The 24,172-nt window shown below is 40.7% G+C and overlaps 1 protein-coding gene across 2 annotated transcripts; it reads left to right on the top strand.

Annotated features, from left to right (window-relative positions):
- The first annotated feature begins 929 nt into the window (after window positions 1-929).
- mindy2 (MINDY lysine 48 deubiquitinase 2) lies at window positions 930-23,810 on the top strand. Of its 2 annotated transcripts, none has more exons than XM_073464823.1 (9): window positions 930-1,099; window positions 2,184-2,241; window positions 5,532-5,596; window positions 12,233-12,391; window positions 14,525-14,627; window positions 15,758-15,900; window positions 17,694-17,867; window positions 18,849-19,055; window positions 19,621-23,810. In XM_073464823.1, exons 1-9 carry the CDS (start codon window positions 983-985, stop codon window positions 19,807-19,809), a joined length of 1,215 nt encoding a protein of 404 aa, XP_073320924.1. In that variant the 5' UTR covers window positions 930-982; the 3' UTR covers window positions 19,810-23,810. The 2 variants fall into 2 exon arrangements, with proteins under 2 accessions (XP_073320924.1, XP_073320923.1); XM_073464822.1 differs by having other exon boundaries at window positions 930-1,884.
- Window positions 23,811-24,172: the final 362 nt, after the last annotated feature.

The following is a 24,172-nucleotide window of genomic DNA, read 5'->3' as shown; positions in this document are numbered from 1 at the left end:
GAGTATTTCCGTTTGTTGCTTCTTTATACGTCCACTCGACATCCACATTTTGTTGCACCACATTCATTTGATAACTTTAGTCACTAGTTACTTTGTAGATTATATGATATATCAGAGCCAAAGTAACACATCTTAAATGAGTTTATTTTATCAGCAATCTGATAAAAAAAAAACAGGTTCCTATAACAAGAAAAATACTGAATATCAGATCTGATAATCAGTCTACCCATAATATATACTGTATATACATACAAGTTAATACATGTAGGCTATGATTCACTTTTACTTGTACTTTTGATGCAGTACATTTAGTATCAGATACTTTAAGTATTTTAACTATCGTCCTTTGTTGCTATTATTCTTTTATTTATCTCTATTTTGGCGTTACTCTTTCTTTTTCTGTGATTTTGGCAATTTTATGGATTTTATTCCTTCAACTTGCAATGACTCATATTGTCTTTTGGTGTTTTTACATTTTCTGTTCTGCCTTCGTGTTTTAACTCACCCTAGGCTTCCCTGTGTTTGGCTGGACTGTTGAGTATTTATTCTGTAAAGCTGTTATACAAATAAAGTTTATTATGTTTATTAGGATTGTCATTATGATGATTATGGTTATAAGTATTATTATTATTAATATTAATATTATCATTTTTATTTTATTGTATTCTTATTCTTATTTTTATTATGAACCTAGTCATCTCGGTCAATTAATAATGTTTGAAGAATCATAATTATTCTAAGTGAATATCTCTGATGTTTCACACAGTGTTTTCTCTGAGTTAAATTTAAGAATGTATAGAATACGAGCCGACTCAAACGCATCACCGGCTGGCCGTTGCTTTTTGCCGCCCCCTTGCTCGGCCTGAAAGCAATTCACTCTGATGACGTCACTCGCAGAGTTGTCATGGCGTCTTTGGGACCGAAGCTGCTGCTGCAATTTAGCTAAAATCTGTCGACAGTCTGTAAATCGAAATGGAGAAAAATGCAACGCTGCATCGAGACACTGACGGGAGCTCTTTGTGTGCCACGATCGCGGGAGAGATGGCTGACGTTACGGCTGTCGGCGGAGCGAAAGGAGCAGCCGAGAAATGCAAGAATAGTGAGGCTCCTCTCAGTACTTTGGTTAACGTTAGTTGTAATAACAGCACCACAAATGTTAGTGCTCCCACCGCCGTTAATGTCATTTCCAGTGCTGAAAAGTCCGACGTGCCAGAAGTGATCGAAGTCCTCCCCGTGCAGGAGGACAAGAAGAAGGACTCGGCGGCGAGCGGATCGTGGCCGGGGTCCGGGGATCAGATCAGTAACGGGATGGGGCATGACTCGGTGCTGGCTGCAGAAGATAGCGAGGGTGGTGCCTCAAAGTTAGTAAACAACGAAACCGACGGCCCGTCCTCACCTCCCGGTAAGGAGAGCACAGAGGTGTCGGCTGAGGTTTTGGCTTGTGCAGAAAGTGAACCGACAAAACTTGCCAAACCTACTCGTCTGTGTCCGGACAATGCAATCACAGCAAACGTCAAGTCGGTGCAGTCCGCTGATCACACCTTATCGGAGGGATTACCGAGTGGGAGTGACCCCGATCCCAGCCTCGGTGGAGAGTCCCGAAGCATAGATTCACTCGAGTCCTTCTCCAACCTCAACTCCTGCCCCAGCTCCGACCTGAACAGCGAGGGGCTGGAGGACACAGGACTGGCCCTGGCCCTGCAGAGCGAGTACGGGGCTGATGGGACAAAGAATTCGTGCGCTAAGGACCGGGCCGCCGGCCAGTCCATATACCACATTAAGTGGATCAAGTGGAGGGAGGAGAATACGCCGATCATCACCCAGAACGAGAACGGCCCCTGTCCATTACTGGCAATTATGAATGTCCTCCTGCTTGCATGGAAGGTAAAGCCTCCGAGGCGAGCGTGGATCAATGGGAATTGGATTCTGAGCTCATATAAATAGGCAGATTTTTATAGGGCTGAGATCCATCAGCTCCATTATATTATGTTAGTACAATGTTGTAAGACTTCATTTAGGTTTCCTAATGGTTAACATACACTTTCGACTCCGGATCAGTCATTCAGTGCCTCTCGTTTCTCATGTTGTAACATTAATTTGTGTTCATTTGTGCATTTTATTTTCAGTTTATTTCAACATGTCTGCACATGATGGACAAGTGGTGTGATGTGTCTCTGTTGCAGGTTAAGATGCCGCCCATGATGGAAATCATAACTGCTGAGCAACTAATGGAGTATCTTGGTGAGTGTTTGCAGCAATTAAACCTTTTACACATGAGCAAGTTGATCAAAGGGGGGAGCAAGTGATAATTATCATATTAAGCCATGTCACCTCACTGAACTCATCCCTCCTCTGCTTGGCCTTTTTCACCTGGGTGTTTCGTAACATGCAGACAATAACAGATCTATTATAGTTTACTACATTTATAATAATCTGCTGGACTGCTCTCACAGAGTCACAGTGACTTGAATTTCCCATGAGTCCACACTTGTAAACACACCGTCCTGTAAAGCCACCGGCGCTGCGTTTCAACAGCCGAGTAAACATTCTTGTGTTTCACGTCCTCTCAAATGAGCAGTTACATTCTTAAGGTCAGATATTTATATATATTCCAGAGTCAACAGAGGAAGAGAGCAGAACAGGGGAATCCCCCCTCATCCAATCTTCTGCTGTTGCAAAGGAAACCGGAGCTATCTCTTCTCTCTGGCTGTCTCCTGCCCTTCATAACTAAAATTGCTCGACAATATCAAAGTAGAGCGTCTGATTACAGCGGGGGGTCTTTAGAGGTAGAGCCAGTCCTCCCTGGTTTCTTCTTCAGTGTCCACTTGCGCAAGTTAACCAACATCACGGCACTGTATGTCAACTCTTTTACGGAAGATATTCCCTGTGCTGTGATTGTTGAGCTACCACGACTCAAACATTGCTCTCAACTCTATAAATCGCAGTTAAGAAAGAAGTAGTTTTTCTACAAAAGTGCCCATTTGTGTGGTTTTTGAGATGTCAGAACAATAGTGTTAATGTTGTGTAATGTTCAGGGGCTGCCGGGTTACTTCTAAACTCTGCACTGTTTTGTCAAAACACATAAGACACAAACGGCAAAGGGTGATGAAGTTCAGATGTGGTGTTTAAAGTGCGGTGGTGGTCGTCAATCAGCAACTCAGCAGTAGCATGCCAGTGATCCACACGCATAGAGGCAGATGGATCCAGATATTAAGAGGAGGGGGGGGACTGGAGTTGAGTGTGTCCTCAGTTCACTGGAGTACAGAGGCAGCGAGGGGGTTTCCCTGTTGTGGACACACGGTAGTAAAACCACTCGGCTGGCTGGCTCGCTGCTGGAAAATAATCTTGACTCACGCTCAAATCTTCATCTAGGGTGACAGCATAGAAATCAAGTCAGAAGAGCAGAACAGCTTCACAGTCTTAGTCCGAGCACGTTGTAAAACTCAGCTACAAAGAGTCTGCGAGCCTGACTGGTGCATCAGTTGAGAGTTTTGTTCATAAAGCATAAGCGTGACTGCTCTTTAAGAGGGTCAAACATGTCGCTAGTTGAGCAGTTATTACTCACAGCATGCACATGAAGAACTCATCATGCCTTTCCCAGTCAGTCATCACAATTATAAAGCACCAAACACAAGAAAAAGACTTAAAAAGGCTTTTTTTCTTCCCTGGATGTACTCCATTCATTCAGTTCTTTTTCCTCTCCGTGTGTTGCTGTTTTTACTTAACATAGCTGTTGATGACAGGAGGTCGACGGCATTCTTCTGAGTAATTCTCAGGGAAAGTATGTGTTGACAGTGCAGCACGATACTCTCGCCAGCTCCTAATAAATTAATGATTCTCTGTGAAGCACTTTTAAAAAATACTTACACAAGAGTTTGAAAAGCAAGCAGTAGACTGCAATGAAACTTTTAGCAGCAATAACAAGAACGTATTTGCATAACGTCACTGGCTATTCAATCTGTGAAATGCTTTAAATTTTTCTAAAAAGACACGGAAGTGAGGAAATGTTAAGGCGGTGTGCTATTGAGGAAGGAGAACACGCTACAACAAAAACAAACACACTTGAGATGTCATGGTCAGCTGTGTGTATGACTTCACTTGAAAAATAACCACCCACCTCTGATGTGGTGTCAAGTGTAGATTTGTTTTGTTAAAAAGTTTACAGTGTTCATCAGGCTGAGCAGAGCTGGAGCCAGACAGCTGCCAGGCTGCTCCAGAGCCGAGTTGAAGGAGCTCTCAAGTGACACTGCAGTGGACAAGGACTCGACTAATGATCCTACACGATCGGCACAGCCTTTTTTTTTTTGTAGAAACTGTTGGCCCGTGATAAATAGGGGTGAGAATCACAGAGTGACTCACCATATGATAAGATTAGTGATATTTGCCCAAGATTAGGATGGTATCATGATACAGCGATTCTGTGATAATCAATACATTGCGAGACAATCATCTAACGATACATCACAATATCTGTCTAACTGAAGAATACAATACGCCCCTGACAACACAGGGTGTTGGATACAGTGAATAGAGTCTTGGCTTAGTGCCTTAGGGACTGCAACTTGTCCATGTCCATGTGTGCCATCACTCTAATGTAAAATAGCCACATACTGGCAAAACGCCAAAGTGCCAGAAAGCAGAACGGTTCTGGAGTTAAAATGTTTAAAGGAAGGGTACCACTATTACCACTTTTACATCAGAGTTTGCATCTACATGTGTTTCTTTTAAGCTGTTTGACTTTTTCACATTGCCAGGAGACGAGTTAGTTTTTTTCCTTGTCTGTCAACAGGGAACAGTAGAAAGTAGCAGGTCATATAAATCATCAGACTACAACCAGAAGATGTTCAACTTGTTTTAAAGTCTTAATCGGTAGTATTCTGAATTTGACACATAGGTTCTGTAGACATCCCGCTTCTTTCTGATCTCTGTTGAGAGTTGCACATGCGCAGTGCCGACCAGGCAGCTGCCAGCCCGGCAGCCACGAACAACGTTGGCTTTTTTAATACGGTATCTTTTACTTCTCTTTCAAACTGAGCGCCGACTGAACGATGTTCAAGCCCGCTTGAACCTCAACTTCAACACACATCACGCCTCAAGAGGGCCGAATAGTAGCGCTTTCCCCCGGGTGTTGTGTTTCCATCACAGCCGACCGAAGCCGGAGCCGATAAATACCCATTAGTGCCGATTTTACATTTGAAGGCGAAAGCCAGATGGTGAAAGCAAGCATATGTTAGTGGACTTTGTAGGGTATATTGCTCACAAAATTCTATTCAACCTGTGTAAATTTACTTTACACCACAAGGAGTCATGATATTTGGCCCCAGTGTATTGCAGGAGGAAGAAATACAATATACTGCTGTATCGATATTGTGTCCCATCCCTAGTGCTACACCCCCCAGTGGCTTCTTGAAACATCTCAAAACACCTTCAATACAAACTCTTAAGCCATGAAGCCATCGTGAATATCAGTGCAAATCGAGGTTTTGATTGTTTTGCTCTGCCAACGTCTCTCTCCTTGTGTCACTCTGCAGGAGACTACATTCTGGAAACCAAGCCTAAAGAGATATCGGAGGCTCAGCGGCTAAACTACGAGCAGGTAAGGCCTGCCTAATCACTGCGGAGCACTATTAAACAGGCGTGTGTTTTTGCTTATGTGTGTGTATTAGTAAGCTGCTGACTGTTCATGGTAGTCGAGGAGCTCAGGGCTTTAGGGATGAAGACACACACTCTCTCTTTCCGCCCTCCTTGTGTGGAAACACAATTGTGCAAGTTTAACGTGAACTCTCACTTTTGTCTCTGACACACACTCAAAATATCTCAGCTGTTTGCACCGCCATTATTGATGTACTTTCACCACAGTACAAAAAGCAGGATGCATGCTGCTCTGCTCAGTCAGTATAGCTGCACGCTCACACCAAAGCAGGTTAGCACATTTGCATTGAGCCAGCAGATAAGGTCAGCGGATGTGCCGTAATATGGAAAAAAGGCATCGAGTTGATGGCAAACCACACAAAACTGCAGCTTAGCTTTTTTTCCACTGCTCTATAGGTTACATAAGACGTGTCTTGCAAGGCCCAGGGAACAACAGGGGTCAGGAGTGTCAGATTATGTTGTTTCACATGGCTGTGAATGCTTAGAGACGCATGGCTGGGTTCAGCTCCCGGCTATTACTGAGGCGTGTGTGTGTGTGTGTGTCTTACCATGAGAGGCACTTGGAGATGGAGCTCCAGCTCCGGCTCCACTGCTTCCTCCCATCTCCGCTGCCTGCCTACGGAGTGGGAGAGGCCCTCCCTCCCTCTCCTCCTTTTGCGTGGCAGAGCACCAGCACATCTGTGAATGATTTGAAGCCACACTTGTCCCTCATTCAGAGAGTAGAAAAAAAAAGTCTGCTCGTAGAAGCTCGCTGCAACAGCCTTTCTAAATTTAAGTTGAGCTGAAATACAACCTCTTAAATAAATCAGTGGTGTCCTCAACATGCACCGTTAAAGGAAGGGAGTGGTTAGAGTTTGTGTTGCATAGTTATTATGGCAGTCTAATCCTAGACGCCGGCCTGGGAGCTCTTCTGCATGTGGGTGTCCTCATGTCCATACGCTGTGGTTGACACAGTATGGGGGCTACAGTGGGCAGGGCTCTGGGATCTAAGAGATATCTGAGATGTGTTTATGTGCACGTCAAACACGTCAAGGTATCCTCTTTTTTTTTATATATATATATATATATATATCTTTAGGAGATGTGTTTTCATTGCCTATTGGAGTGTTACAAGATACAGCTGAAGCCGCCCTGACTTTGTTCAGTAGGAGTTCACAACAGAAGCAGTTCTATTTTTAAATTCGGCTTAAAAAACATCATCTGTCACAGGAGTGTATGAGGATTAAAATAGCAGTAGCACCACTGCTCTTTAGCTATTGTTAAATATTTACTCGGAGGAGCTGTGGAAGTGAGAGTGTAGTTTTGCTCTGCGTTTGTCTCTGTAGACCCAGCTCAACAGCAGCACTCTAACAAAGCAATTCATCCACCATGACTGTTGAACCACTGGAGGAAATGTGTTATCATGTTTTTAGAAACCTCTTTTGTTTGAACTTACTCACAGTGGTGGGTGTTGTTCCCAAATGTCTCTTAAACCAAACTTTTGTTCGGAGTAAAGCAGATAAAAGCATCTTAACCCTGGACTTCATGATTAATCATACATGAGTATCTGTTTGGTCAAGACCACCTAAACCGAGAGCAGGTCATGACCAAGACCAGCGTGTACCACACTCCATGACACACCTACAATAAAATTTGGAACATGCTAACTATATAACAATAATAATAATAATAGGCACTTATTGATCTGAAAGATCCACATTTGCATAAAATCACACACATAAACACAAGACGAGTGAAAATCCCTCTTCATTCACCTCTTTTATTGCCAAATGTGTGTATGAACACTTAAGTGTACACATGAGAAAAAATCAAAAGACATTAATTAGTGTTTGTGTGGGAATTTTCCTTTTTTTTTCTATGAGCAAACAAATACAAACACCAAGGATATGAAATCAACCTTACCATTTTAATTAAGCACTCCTTATCCATGTACCTCGCACTCATACATTTTTTGTATAAACATGAGGTTTAGTGACTCTTGTCTTCTAATATAAACAGTCGTTAAGTACAGTATGTATCAAACAATTATTTTATACAGTAATATTCCTGAAGTTGTGGTTATTTTAATTCTCCTTGTCTGAGACCGAGACAAGGCCGAGTAAAAATGTGGTCGATTTCGCGACACTAGTAGATGCCCTGGATATCAAGTTAAAGGCCTTCTTAATATAAATCTCAATGTGAGTAAGCAAAGACATTAAATGAGACAAAACCATGATAAGAAATTGCACAGATTGTGATGTCAGAGACAAAGAAATGGCTTGTTTTTATTAAGTAAGAATCATAAAAGCTCATAACTGAAGTGACTGTCGAGACTTTGCTGCCAGTCGTGCAGGTTGCGGTGTTGTACGCTGGTTTTATACAAGCAGGATCCAGCTAATTTTAAGATCAGAGATGAAGCTGGACACTGGATTATCATTAGTTACGTACATGTGTGCAGTTTAATGGAATCCATTGCAATAGCTCTGATGCAAATGTTTTGTATCTTTATGAAGTTTATAATCAGTTTATATTGAATTTGTCAGAAGGGGTTAATTCACCTCTACAGTCAACATAGTTAAAGGCGTTGTTCTGTCGGATTGCATTATATTGAGAGGTGTTCTGTCCTCCGTATGTATGTAAATGAGCACTGACATTATAAACATTATAAACACTAGATTAGCTTGATGATTAATCCAACAAAAATGTGGAGCAGTGGCAGCTGCTGATGTGTGCCAGGATTCATAAAAGTCTGACCCACATTGTGGGACATCACAGTCTCATCACAGTCTCATCACAGTCTCATCACAGTAAACTGTTATTTACAGCTCCCGCTGCTGGGTCATGGCATTATGTAATGGTTTACTTTTGTTCTTCAGTGATTGATATGTTGGCTTTTTGTTAGGCTCATATATCTGCTGTGTGTGTTTTTTATAGATTTTTATAGATATGAATGCAGACAGACTAATTCATTTTGCATCAAAATTCTCACACTTGACAGTTGAATTCCCTAAAATGATTTTTATTTAGCAAGGACACCAATTCTGTATCAACCCAGTATCAACCTTGGGATTTATTTCTCAACCCAAAACTGTTGCTTGATTGTGTTGCTTGGCAGAAAAGTTTTGGTTTTGAACTCAAAATGCAACATAGAGGAAGCAGCTCATTCTATAACATTTTATCATAATTCTACCTAATTTTGTAGTGAGGCTTGATTATAGTTTGATTTCTTGGCTGCACAATTTAACTGCTACATATGCGTTATCAACTTGGACCCATAATCTGTCAACTACCAGTTAATTACAACCACTCAGGATGCAGTTTTTAGGTACATTTATGGTGAATGTCACTTAAAGCTGAAGAGTGAAAGTAAAAATACTGAAAAGCCTCAGTTGAGTCTGTGTTAATATTATAACATAGAAATCCAACACAAGCGCAGATGAACGTGCGCGGTGCAGTGCTAATCATCTGATCTCCAAGTGCTCGTCTGCTGTTGCAGCCCTCTGCCCTAAAATGAAGAGATGTGGTCCATTACACAGCCCCGCTAATCCGGCCATCACTGCTGCTCATAATCGTCCTAATCCACACTCTCAGATGGGCCAGCTGAAGGCTTTTCACCTCAGCTTACTGTGCCAAGCATCGAACGCTGGAGTAGCCCACTGTTCATGGGGCGTACAGTATCTCTCCTGTAAATTGAAAAATATAGTGTTCGCACATTGGATAAATGGTAACATACATTTTTTTTGTTAAACTGCAAATAAATCTGTTTGTAGACTTAGGTTCATTGTTCCTGTATGTGTAAATGAATTGGCTTTTCTCTCAGGTTATTTTATGTGTCGTGAAAGAACTGAAAATGGAGACCACTCCTGACTACACACTCATAATAGAGTTGTAGGGCTCAGCTGCGAGACTTATCTTGATCTCAGAGTTAAATGGCAGCGGAGGTTTAGAGCCAGCTGGGAACGTTGCTCTGAGGCTGAATGCAAGAACTCTGTCAGGTGTGCGGGTGCATAAATGTGACGTATTTGGCATACATGTGATGTGATGTGTATCAAGAGTGTTTTCTCTAATGTTCACACAGTGCAGAAAAAGGTTGGTCTGCTGATAAAATCGTCTCTCAATAATGTAAAGATTAATGGTCTTCAAAGTGGAGACAGTTCAGTCTCTTCTGTTGTTCAGACGCTTGCAATTGAAATGCTTGTTTTTTTTTTACAAAATGTAAGGTAAACTGATCCCAATATGTTGAGTTTTCTGCGTGTTTTGATGATTATCCTGATTAAATCTTAAATTGAAATAATTTGGGCCAGGATAACTGTGACATGAAATCTTCACATCGTCTCATACCTGATCCTGTTTCTATTGTTATTTTCACATCTGACCAATAAAATCAGTCTCACACACATCATCATCATCGCAGATGTGGACAGATGATCAAACCACCAACTTTACAACCAGTACGGATCTAACTACCTCACTTAACAAAGTTCTGATCTTTTCTTATTAGTCTCAAAAGCAAAAAAAAATAGGTATTTTTCTCAGTTCCGTTCGGGCCACATGAATACCAGAGAAGATGAATCCAATTAAAACCCTCAGGAACCTAGAGGTTACTTATTTTAATGAAACTTGTAAACACCCTGCAAGTGGTGATGCTATACATCTCAGGAGCATAAAAGTCAGCATCTCTCTCTGTGCATGCACACAGAAAACACTGGTAAGATTTATTAAGAATTCAGGCAGAAGTTCTCAGGCAGACAGACTCCTGAAGGCCAAAGATAGGTGAAGCGAGGTGAAGCATTACTTCCTCAGAGTAGGTGTAACATCAACAAAGCAAGCATACCGATCTCTAGATGAGACCTCTAAAAGCATTAAAATGTACTGAAATAAAATAATTGGAAGCTGTCAACCATCTTGACCATGCTGCTGCTCTAAAATAGGCCCAGGGGTGTTTCTAGGTTGATTTTGCTGAACTAAAGGTAGAGCAGCACTTTCTGTTGTGGGTTTGCTGGGATTTGGGGTTTTGTTCAGTAAATGTATCAAGACAGTGAACCTGCCCCAGGCATCTTTATGCCTTCAGGCTTTGTTTTGTGGAACGTTTACTTCCCTGGTGTGGAGCTACATACAGTATGTACACCAGGAAGCTTGATGTCTGTCTTCATTTCTATTTCCACAGACCACTGACTGTCTGGTACATAGCACAGGGGCACTTTTTGAAGATTTTTATGATTTCCTCCTGGTATCACAGCTCAGTCTGTGCATAGTGTGTGTGCGTGTGTGTGCATGTGGGGGGGGGGGGATCATGTGAAAAAGTGACGTCAGTGCATATGCCGTGTTACAGTGACTCATCTCCCATCATCCAAATACAAACACAGTTAACATTAATAGTAATTTGTTGATATTTTGTCACTAGACAAAATAAAGGTGTGATTTATAGTTATTAAGTTCCCAATGACGTTTAATATATCAGTGCATATATTAATATGTCTGAGCACTTAAGCATGTAAACCTGTTCTAGTAGTAACCCAAAATTAAATTATGAACCTGAAAATGAGCATGTGTCCTTTAAACTGTCCCTCTCTATATGTAATATTGACATAATATATATCCTAACCCTAACCCTAACCCTATCCTTCCTCCATTATATACGTATGGTTGTTGTCTGAAGTGTTTGATAACTACATTTGTGGGATCATTGCAAAAAAATGTATGTTGTATGTACATATTCTGTGAATAAAAGAATATTAGACAATATAGAGATATCAGAATTTTTTTACTCCCTGATGTCAGTATCCAAATTGGCCCAAAAAATCCACTACCGGTCGGGCTATAATACAATAGTGGCTAATAATGGCTCCAGAATTGAATCATCAATCTGACATGACTGTACTAAAATTTGAACATTTTAAGGGCGACCTGGTGGGAAAGAGGCAGCTGACCATCTAGTTGCAGCGTCCCCTGGTAATTTTCTTGTCATGTCTCTTCTGTCCACTATCAAAAATAAATGCAAAATCAAGCAAATGTAGTGTTTATTGCAGGGCTATTGCATTATGTTATCAAACGTCCCTGGTAATTTGTCCAACACTTGGTAATATAACTGAAGCGAAATATGTCTCACAATAATGAGCCTGAGAGCTTACACAGAAATCTAACATCAAATGGTTTCCTGGCAGAGACTTCCATTTCTTCCTGTGGTTGAAGGCTGATTGACAGTGAGCAGAGCAAAACATAACAAGTGCCGTAAATACAAAAATACTAAACTTAAGCAAAGTGTGGTTACTATAAAGAAGAAATATTTAACAAAACCAAATTAAGGCATGAGCAGTTTTTTTATGTTGTACAGGAATAAATGTCAGCTAATGGTTTCTTGTAAAGGTAGAAAAATCAATCCCTGATAGCTCCAGCTTTGCTGACTGTGTGCAGACAACCAGGAATAATGTAACAAATAAAGACATGACAACAGCTGCATCGGACACAGCTTTTGGTTCCGTATAATGTTAACACTACACAAGCAAACACGTCTTTTTGAGATTTGTTTAATCCCTCTGCAGCATTGTTATCACGCAGTTCTGAACAATGATTTTGAAAGGTTGTTCTGCTTGTCTTCCAGAACATGAGTGATGCCATGGCAGTGTTGCACAAGCTGCAGACAGGTCTGGACGTGAACGTGAAGTTCACAGGGGTGCGAGTCTTCGAGTACACCCCAGAATGCATCGTGTTTGATCTGCTGGACATCCCTCTCTATCACGGCTGGCTGGTTGACCCCCAGGTGAGATGAACCTCACTCATCATCGCTGCTGTTTCTCTTCGACATGGATACCAACTTGTTGTATTGTCCTCCTGTCCATCCCTGATACATCTCTTTCATATTCACTACAAATGATGAAATACTCTACAACAGTTTTGTATCAACCCTAACTTGTACAAACAAAACATATGCTTTGTATGATATACACTCACACATAACTATTTCTATCAAATTCTGGTGACTCGGCTTTACCGAACCTTATTGCACCTTATTGGTTATGAGCATTATTAGTCATGTTTAAAACTTAATCCTGGTGTCTTGTATCAAATGAGGTGGATACAGTAGTTGCTGTAAAATAATCTCTACATTTGCTCATACATGTTACCATGGTTATCAAATGATTTTGGGTGATTATAAAGAAGAACACTTCCTTAACAGTCCCCACAATCAGCAAATGTGTTAAAGACATGATATGTAACATTACTATATCAACAACAAAAACATCTAGAGCCCAACACAACTTCTAAAATATATAATGTTGTAATGCAGTAACACTACCCTGAATGCTCCAAGCAATGTTCACTCCCGAAAAAATCATTAATTTTAATTTGACAGTGACACATCTCATTCTGTCAATGTCGTTATATTCCCTTTAATCCCATTAGTAAATATAACTTCTGGGGAAACACCAGAGCTGCGTTCAGATCACCTAGTCGGTCCCTGCGAAGGGGAATGCACAGGGTACTCAGCCATGTTAAGTAGGGAGCCGAAAATGCTCAGTCAAAGGGAAAGGAGAACTGTTAAGGGAAGAATTGAAGAACGGTTCATCACTTCGCTGGAAGTTGATAAGCAAGATTACCCATCAGTCATTGCGGCCAAACAATCGAGCTCAGCTGTAACTCACTGTATCATTATTGATGTGAATATTTAAGTGCCTGAATTATCTAAAAACCACAATGCTCATATTATATGTATTATTCATATTGCTTTATTACTTATTTATTTTAATGTTTCTCTCACATTTCGAAGGAAAGCAAGCTATTGTTGCTATTAACTGCTCCTGTATTTTTGTTCCTTTTTACCTTAGAACTGTAAGGTTGACAATTGTGACAACAACAGGGTGCAGGAGACCTGGCTTTAATTTCCCGTACCATTCATAATTATCAAGGATGACGTAATATAAATATTACAAGACAATAATCTTTAAATCATCGACCTATTATATCTCATAATAATCTCTAAACACACACATAATAATAGTTTCTTTAGGAGTGACACTGTAGGCTTCATCTTGTAAATGAATCAATTTGAATTAATCAAATCAAATGTATTCATAAATGATAGGTGTTGTAATGGTATCAGTCTTCATTTAAAGATATATTCAATATTTTATTTTATTGGTGTAAAATTTCCCCCGTAGCAGTGACGAAGTTGTTTACCTTAATGGCATAACGCTCAGAGGAAGTGATGTCTGCATCGGTGACATTGCAGCGTGTTTTGCATGGTGGAATGTTGTTGAGGGAAGTTGCCTTAACTGACATTCCCTAAACAGGGCGTAGAGAGCACTGTTTATGTATGTTGTCCATGAACATTTCTGCCTGAGTCACATCAGATACATTTTCATTGGCAATCGTGGTTGTTTAGCGAAGAAGACTCCCATTGTCCAACGCTTCTTAGCAATGTCATTAAACTCTGTATTTTGTTATTGTTTTGATTGAGAGACCACAGGTGGCATAAATTACAAAATGTGCATTATAGAGTAGTTTGGCTTTTGAATTCATACTAACTTGATATGTAGTCCTGTACAGGTCTGTAGTTGGCCCGGTTTGTGTTCCCACTCCAAACAAACACCTCCAGAATTTTCTTGGAAGTGGACCACCTCCTGAGGTGATCTGTGTGCACTTGTGTCATCAAGTGTTCAAATGAAAGTGTTCATATGATCCTAGTTAACAATTAAAGACAGCAGACCTCAGTTGGACTGTACCAAAAAGGGAATCAAGTCTGCACAGCGATAATAGCTTCAGTATGAACCCCTCGCCACCAGAATTTTCCTCTCTAGTATACATTTTTTATAAATCTGCTGTGTTTTTGAGTAAAAACAGCAGAAAAGCCTGGTGAATGTTCTTTCCCACAGTTTTTTATCTTTGTTTGCAGATGCATGACATTGTCAAGGCAGTGGGCAATTGCAGCTACAACCAGCTGGTGGAGAAGATAATATCCTGCAAACAGTCAGACAACAGTGAGCTGGCAGGGGAAGGTGAGTCCTTTCTCTTCACTCTAGACTTTCTGACCTGCCCAACTCACCTCCTGTCTCCCCCTCATCTCTTTTCTTTCCCAAAGTGTGCTCGGAAGTGGAGAAAGAGACATTTTCTTTCACTTTAACCTAATATATTTGCTCAAGTGCAACATTACTGGAGTGACCAAGTTGAAATAAAACAAGGACATACATGTGGCTACTTGTCAAATGACCTACTTCCACAGCACACAGTTTTCTTACCAGCTGTCGGTAACTTCTCTACTAAAAATATTTGCTCATTCAACACTGAGCTTCCTGAGTAGTTGTCTGCTGGGCTGCTGCCAAGTCAACACATCGAGGCCTCAGTAGATGATGAGACGGACACGGGAAATTCACTCATTTCTATTGTGTTTCTGCTTTTGTAGCACAGAAATTATTTGTAAAAGCAATGTAATGCTTATCCTACACATAAAAGATGAAATTAATTTGCAACCACTTAAAATAGACTGATAATTCTGAGAAAATGAAACATCTGTCTCTGAGTTTTGTCGTCATGCTTAAGAGCTGTTAAATATTTGATATTAAGTATTGAATAGTTAGTTTCTTTTCCGTCCGTCTGTACAAGTTGTGGCTCATTCTGCAGTCGACTGCCTCTCTATCTGTTCGAGAATCGCTTTGATTCTGTGTGTGTTTGCTCCAAATTGAATGTTCCGTCTTACAGATGTCTCTCGCCATCTGTCTCTCAGCCTATATTGAGTTCACTATAGTAACTGTGACCACTCTCAGCAGCACGCAGTCAGAATGCTGCTACAGACATTACAGCACTGTTTCCGACATGTTTTCCAAATAGTGACCTATGTTCATGAATGAGTAAGGATTTTTTCTTTGATTGTAGTGCAGATGACTCATCCAGTGGTCTGCGGTCTAACATTAAAAATATTTGTAAATCAAAAATAAAAGAATCACCACTCAATTTCAAGTCAGTTTGAAATCTGTCTGTATATTCTGCAAAAGACAGGAACTAGAAGCAAACATAAAGGTGGAATAACATATTCAAGTAAGACTCAGTATGGGTCCATTGGCTAATAAATCACAGATTCAATCTCTCCTTCTTTATTCTCATGTTTCTTCCTCCCCCTCTCTCATCCCAGGCATTGTAGCAGAGCAGTTCCTGAACAGCACAGCCACACAGCTGACGTACCACGGCTTATGTGAGCTCACATCCACTGTACAGGAGGGAGAGCTCTGCGTCTTTTTCAGGAATAACCACTTTAGCACCATGATCAAGTACAAGGTAAACACAGTAACTTCCTCATTTGCCTCATTTGCATCAGTTAGAACGAAAGTTATGTGCCATGGAGGCCACTGTGGAATTTGCAGCAACTTAAATAGGTCAGATGTGTTTTGAACTGTCCCTCCTGTCAGTGACAAGTGCCCTGAAGCCCTTTACTTTTACAGGAACAACCACTGTGTTTTGTACAGAATATTTAAAAAAACCCTCCAGTCAAAAATGTTCCAGTTGAATGTTTAAGCTTCGCTGTGTAGAACGATGAATGTGCAGAGTTTGACACTAGAAGGATGTTTTCACATTCATACGAACATGATTTGTGACATCACATACGCAAGTGCAATATGGAAACTTGAATCCTCCAGTGCACACACACTGAGAAGGAACTTTACAGTGAAGTAGGAGACATCTTGTGTCCAGCAGTGAAACTTGTGAATTGAAAAATGTTTGTTTATTCTGGAATTAAAATTAGGTAGAATGAATATGAGCAATTTTAAGGATTGTAATGTAATAAATGCACCTTTTTTTCCTGCATAAACCATTTCAGACACAAATTAGAGAATTTAAGGTAGACCTTAAAGGAGCAATTTGTAAGATATGGCCAGTATTTTAGTTAAAAACACCCAAAAAATCAACTGTGAAGAAGAGACATCAGTGTTGATGATATGCCAAAGACATCAATGTATTGTGTTGCAGAGATGTCTGCTGAAGTTAGAATGCTAACCAGCTATCCCCGGCCAGTTCTGTCTAATGCCACTTTGTATTCGTAAGAGGCGATGGATAGCCTGATAGCCCCCCTAGTTTCATCTAGAGCTGTAAAAGCATTGAGTTTGCTACTTAGTCCAACAAGTAAACAAAATAAACTCACAAAATGTCAAGAAAGGACATAGTTTCACGCCTATTTTCCTTACTAAAGAGAAAAATACAACCATGGACCCTCTCAATTAAAGTCTCTCTTCTTCCAAACTCAGACAAGCTGAATGCCTCATTAACTCATCATAAAACACACGAACTCGACATTATAAGCACCTCTAATATATGTATGAAGGGGATCTTTAATGGGTATTTCTACACAAGCATCAACCACATAAATGTCAGCAATTTTTTTCTGTTATATTGCAGATGTTCATACAGATTATCAGCAAAACATAATGAATTTGCTTCAATTAAACGCCTCTCTGAGGGCTGTGCAGTAAGAAATACTTCAATAACTTACTTATTTTTAATGAATCATTTGAGTAATTTTCCACTGTGTTTCAACATTCTTAATTATCATTTGCAGCAGATAAGAAAACAAATTTGCTATCAGGTGTTACTATCTACTATCCACCACTACTCATTATTTTCCCAAAGAGTTCACTTCACAGACTTGCTACAACATGTTCTTCAAACTGATGAAAAGTACATATTTAAGTATCACAAATGTACAATATTACACATCTGCATCCCATCTCTAGCAGTCCCATGCCCACAGCTGGCTCACCATATCACTGCAGCTCGGGGCAGACCTTTCCTGTTATCTACAGGAGGGGAAGTGGAGCCTGCTTACTTTTATTTTGAATACCAGTCCACAGTTGCCAATGAAAGCAAAGCTGCGCGCATCACCTATAACCCTCAGACAAATCATCATGACAGCCTAAGTTCTCTTGTAATCACTCAGCTGCAGACTTATGTGGATACAATCACCATTAAAAACAACTACATACAGATTGTGTGGGTGTGTACCCATGTATGTGCGTATATATAGTATGACCGAGATAAGATGTGTGTATGTAATGTGTATGTGTTTTTTTTCATAGGGCCAGCTGTACCTCCTGGTTACAGACCAAGGTTTCCTGACGGAGGAGAAGGTCGTCTGGGAGAGTCTGCACAACGTCGACGGAGACGGAAACTTCTGCGATTCCGAGTTCCGGTTGCGGCCTCCGTCTGACCCAGAGACTGTGTACCGAGGCCAGCAGGATCAGATAGACCAGGTCTGAGCACAGCAATTATCCACTCCAAAAACCACCGTGTGCTTAATCATGACGTGCCTTTCACACCATCAGTGCGCCACAAAACCAAGGGCAGAGTGACCAGTAACATCACACTGCAAACCATTTTTTTAAGTTGGTTACTAGAAGTTAGAGAAATACTGGAGGAAAAAAAGGAGAGACAAAAAGAAACAAAACATGGCATCAAATCTGTGGAAACTCCAGACTAAAATCAACTGTGCAGCATTTCAGGCTTAAGACAAACTAAAAAAAAAGTGAAGTTCCTCAATAATACATGTGCTCCAGCTCCTCATACCAGCTTCTTAGACGCACACAACAGCCTGGAAAGCCGCCCCTCTGTTCTCATCCATGCTTTGCTGTACCACACAGTCTCCACATTGTACTGGATTTATGTCTCTCGGGTATATTTACTGGTTTCACAGCTGTCTGCTCATTTGTTGGCTGGAGTGGTCCAGACACGACGCTCGCTGACAAATTGTCTGCCGTGCTCCCACACACAGAGACCAGACAAGAGCATGGGGGCTATTACTTTTTATTCTCTTTGCTTACTCAGGCCCAACCCCTCTTTATCTACCAGATAGGGCTGGTGAGAAAAATCTATTCAGGCAATTTTCTGCACTCATAATCAATTCAGTTAGATTGGAGGAAACTTGTAAGGGTCCCAGAGGGTGGAATTGGGTCTTTGCAGTGACAAAGCACATAACATAATAGAGGATACTGAATGTAATACAATGGATAACACCAGCATGAATTAGATTTTGCCAACTGCACCAAAGCTGATTACTACAAAAAGAATATTACAACAAAAGTAAATTAATAAAGACAGACACAAATGGCTCAGTTAATAAGTAAAGAGCTGTGGTTGTTAGAAATGACCAAGTTCAGTAATTGCATAATATAGACTTAAGCATCACAAAGCTTTGCTTATCAAGCCTTTCCTCCCTCTTTGTTCATGTGTGTCAGGACTATCTCATGGCGCTGTCACTGCAGCAGGAGCAGCAAAGCCAGGACCTACAGTGGGAACAGCTCCCCGAGGGCATCAGCGACCTAGAGCTGGCAAAAAAGCTCCAGGAGGAGGAGGACCGACGAGCCTCGCAGTACTACCAGGAGCAGGAGCAGGAGCAGGCAGCGGCGGCGGCTGCAGCAGCAGCAGCAGCAGCACAGGCACAGGTGGGGAGGGAGGGGCTGAGGGAGATAGAAGCAGGTGGAGGAGGGAGGAGATGTAGGACTTTGAACAAAGTGGGGCACTTAGTGTTGCAAAGAGGGAATATGTTGCCGTTTGAAAACAGATGGACGTGTGCATCAGAGAGTTTGAGCTATAAAGGAGGAATTTAGTGTGGATGAGGGAACTAGTGGTTCTGAGGGTGCTGCAGCACCTCCTAAAAAAAAAAACATAAGTTGATAATGGTGATGTAGACTCGAAGCAGAGACACACAGAGAGAGAGAGCAATTGTGTGGACGGATTGTGTGTGACTTCCCAGATCTCTGCATGTTGCAGATATGTGAGATACACTGTACTGAATGAATGACGTCTATAAAAGACATTATTACAATCAATGTGACAATGCACACTTACTTTATGTTTCAAAGTGTTTGTAAAATTGCCCTATTTTCAATCCAGACATTAATATTTGGCTTACACTTTTTTCCAGTGCATAGCGATAAGTAGCATTGCATGAAATATACACACATCTATAACTTTACACTCTTCTGCCCTGTGGTCCTGTTGGTGCAGCAGCGGCAGCAGGAGCCTGCCGAGGGAGACGAAGCGGACAGAGGAGGTGCAGGAGCAGGCGGAGCAGCGGCTGGCGCTGGGATGGCGGCAGCAGCCGGAGCCACACCCAGCCCGGGAAAACAGTCCTCCAGCGGGGAGCGCAAAGCCAAGAAAGAGTCGAAGGATAAAGACAAATGTGTTATTTTGTAACATAGAGCGTGTCTGTGTGAGTGTGCGTGTGGGTGTTTTGTGCATTTGCTTATCTGTGAGAAAGGGGACAGCATCAGTTTCTCCTCGGACTGGACACAAACGCGCTGCCCCCAACCTGACGATAAAACAAGGGAAGGAGACCTTCGAGGAGAGGCGCGACGAGACTGACGCAGGATTTGCTGTTCCCAAACCACTGGTGCCTGCTATCCTCTCTCCTCAGTGGAACCTGGACATCAGAGGCAGGGACACTACAACGACAACTACCCCGTATCTTTCATAGAGTCGGCCAAACTTTGTTACAAGTTGCACAGTGCACTATCTTTGTGATGTGGGGTCAAGTTTATTCGGGGTGGTATGTTTTATATCAAAAGACATAATCTGAAGAAACAAAATGTCACCCTCTCACCGTGTTCTTTTCCAAAAAAAGAAACCATTCATTTCATCCGTTTTTCGTTACTGCAGCTTATAAGCTTTATTTTGTACGTATCAATATTTACAAAACGTATATAAACAGACCCAGCTGTTGTTTTTAGTTTTTTTTTAAGTTAGATGCCAAGATTCACATTTTATTTATGTATGTGTGTAGCTTTTGCGAGAGGTTTTATTTCTTTGTGTAAGCTGAGAGGGACTTTCTCATAATATTGCCTGTTGGAAATCAATGTAACACTATTTGTGTCCCCTCCGAGACACTATGAACCTGAAGGGTTAATTAATGCCAGATAGCTTCCAGATACTGTAGCTACCTAACAACACTCATCACAGCTTGCCCTGTTCAGATTTGCCTTACCAGAGTATGGCAGTGTTGTATTCTGCTCTGTCTGAATGTGAACGTGTGTGTTTTTATGTGTATGGTGTGTACAGTACACGTGTGCTATGTGGTATAATGGCGTGTGGTATACATGTCTCATTTACTGAGCGTCGCTGGTGTGACAAGTTTCAATTTGGAAACGGCCAAAACTTTTAGTTAAGCTACAAATTCTGGATTTTAACATCTTTTTGTGTTTTGATTCAGACAAAAACCACGGTCGGGACAGGCAAATAGGGATTCATGTCGCGGATTTAATCGACAAAGTTTTGTCTGAATCTGATGTTTCTGTGTGAGACAAGATTAGCTTTTGGCAGATTAGATGGCACCCAGTTTAGAGTGTATGATAGTTCTGAAAGGCCCTTTTTCTTTCTAATAGTCTCTACTCCTGAAGAGGCGCAGCGTGCATGCAGGCACTAACATGATCTCCTCTGTTAGGTTCTGGATGTAGAAGTTCCACTGCGGCCAGGTTTTGAAAGGAAATGCCACAGAATTTAGTCATTTGCATGTAAGATTCCTCTAAACTAGGAAAGTTCAATTATCTATTGTGAACATGAGGTTTTCCTTTTACACAGTCCAAATCTGTGAGGTCAAGATATACAACAGGAGCTTCAAATCTTCTGTCTTCTTTCATGCTGGAGAAAGTTACATTAGCCCTAGAGGTGGAGATTCTTCTGTTATCCATGGAAAATAAGTTCACAAGTTGAGCTCTCCTAGGTGGAACAGGATTTACATTGTGAATGCTACAATTCTGTGGTCTCACTTTTTAACTTGTGTGCTTTTCACTGCAGCAAACACATGATGTACATATTTACCTGATGCATTCTTATAATGGATTTAGCTAGTGGTTTGTGCCATTATTGTACCATGGGACTGCCTCCTGAGAAACTTTTCTATCTATACATTCCAATTGGATGCCTTGACTCAAGCCTTCTGTTACAGACTGAGGGAGACTGTTGTCAGAGGAGGTCTTCTGCAGTGCTTGTGAGTTTTGTTCAGTGAGAACAAACCGAACGTCAGGACAGGACGATGACATAGAGGCAGCGGGCTACCTACTGTGTGGGAACCCTTTCTTATGGGCTTTGTGCGATGGCTGGAGTTTGAGCTCCGTGTGTGTTTAGCCCTAACGAGGCTACGTTTTGTATATATATATATGACGCCTTACGACATTTCAACCTAATTTATAGGACAAAAAGGAAACGGGCGTATTAGCAGAAAGAGACAATCCATGCATTTTTTTCACATCAGAAATACTCTCAGGCCTTTTCTGAAGGGACATATCCTCGAGTGTCTTTTATGTATCGGCACAGTTCCTCGGCCTGTAGTCACTTTCTCAGTCACGACTTTTGAGTATCTGTGTACACGCAACAACTATTTCGACACTTCGAAGGACTCAACACTATTTTATTTAAGACCCTCATTGTTGAACTTCACACTAAAAAGAACAATGAATCAAGCTGCTCTTCTTGTGTTAACTTGGACTACCTGATGGAAAATTAAAAAAACTTCCTTGCACACAAGAAACATTGTTAATTATCTACACTTCTCATTGACTCAGCAGTTGTTTTTTTTGTCATGCAGCTTGAATAAATAACATGTAATCATACGATGAAGGCAAGGTCAGCGGGGGAGGGGGGGGTATGGGGTATGGCGACATTGAGCTATTATTTTTGTCTGTGTTTTTTGTTTTTTTGCTAGTTTCACCTCATTTATGTCTCGGCCCGTCAAGTGAACATGCTGATTAGACATTCCAGTGGAAGTTTAAGAAATGAAACTTCACTTAGGGCAGTTTGAGATGACCTGGGAAAGGTTTTGTTTTGTATGAATGAAAAGAACGCAGAGTGACACATGCCACACATTTTTATTATTATTATTATTATTTCAGATTTACTACTGTGCATTAGCTTGCCATCCCTCATCGTTATTACTCCCAGAATTTTATATTTCTGTTGTAACGTGTTTGTTCCACCCCTCGTTCCTAAAGATGAATTGATCAGAAGGATATTGTGTGTTCAGTGTCTCAAAGTGTTTTTTTTTTTCTTGTATGCCTTGTAAAAGTGACGGTGGGGTAAATGCTGTAAAAAAAAAAAAAAAATTGTGTTTTGACAAGGTGGTCGTTGAACAAATAGTCGTCGTAATTGGTTTTGCACTGTTACATTGATATGCACTAACAGAAGAGAAACATACCTCATTTTATACAAAACATAAAAATTGTGCAAGAGTGCTATTGTTCTTTGGGTACCTTTTAAAAACTGGCCAAAAGAATTATCTCAAGGTGGTAGCGGTAGCTTAAGCCAGCTGAATAATATGAATTTGTAAAAGTGTGAAAGGGCTGTCGAAATGTTCTGGCTTAAATTTGTTGAAAAAAAAAAAATAGTACCACTTCAATAGAACTTGCTGCAATTTGATATATTCAGGTTAGTGGTACACCTATACCAGACAAAAGGCTACCCGTACCAAGGCCTGAGTACCAGCACACAGCTCATAGATGGTGACAAAGATATGAACTACAACAACAGAACGATGGGTGTCATTTGAGGCAGTTTTTCTACAAAGTACGGCAGAAAATATGTAGACAACACTGGTACTTGACCCAGTCAGCAAAAAAATGGTGTAGGTGCACCCCTAATTCAGGTCGTTCTTTTTCCAGTCCATCATTCAACTACACAACTTTTCAAACAAACTTTTACAAACAAAAACAAGGGAAAGGCTGCTTTATAAGGCTTAAGTGTTGTCATCTATGTAGCAGAGGGAAACGTTTATTCTTGTTGTGTGAGACACATCCAGACTGCTGAAGGGAGGTCTTTTTCTTTAATGCAATATCAAACTCCCAGATTTTACTTTGTGGTGCATGTATGGTGTGGACTGAAAATTTAGGCTGAGTAACAAAAAAAAAAAAAACCTCTTAATTATTAACTCCCCCGAGAATATCATCTCCACTGTACGGCCCATTATATTTATAATTCACATAAAACATACGAGCAAGAGGGAAGGAAGGTGTTTGTGAATACGGGAGGTTACTCATTTGTGTTGATTTCAATGTTCATCTATTTACATAAATGACCAAATAATGTATGTAGCCTTTCACATTACAGTCACATAATGTATGTGGTGATATATATATAACAAAATGCCTTATAGACGAGGGACATTCAACCTGATTAGAAGTACCAGGATAATAAAAGACTAAGATCAATAGTTGTCCTTGTTGTCATTTGTAATTAAATTATGTTTGATTACATGGATCTTCTACAAAAATATATATATATATATAATGCATAAAAGTTTAATTGATTTAGCGCAACTTCAAGTCCACTGCATGTGATTCCTTCTCCTATTATTCAAGGACCAGTGATGGAATGTAAGTACATTTCCTCAAGTACTGTACTAAAGCATCATTTTAAGGTACTTGTACTCAGGGGTGGAAGTAACTAATTACATCTACTCAAATTTCTGTAATTAAGCAACTTTTTAGGGTACTTGTACCTTTTATGAGTAATTTTCTTAAGTCTGTACTTAAATATGCATTACACCATGTAATCTATTCTGTTACTTTGA

The sequence above is a fragment of the Pagrus major genome, chromosome 4 (assembly GCF_040436345.1).
Source record: "Pagrus major chromosome 4, Pma_NU_1.0".
NCBI classification, from domain to species: Eukaryota; Metazoa; Chordata; class Actinopteri; order Spariformes; family Sparidae; genus Pagrus; species Pagrus major.
This window is presented reverse-complemented; position numbering and strand designations above follow the sequence as displayed.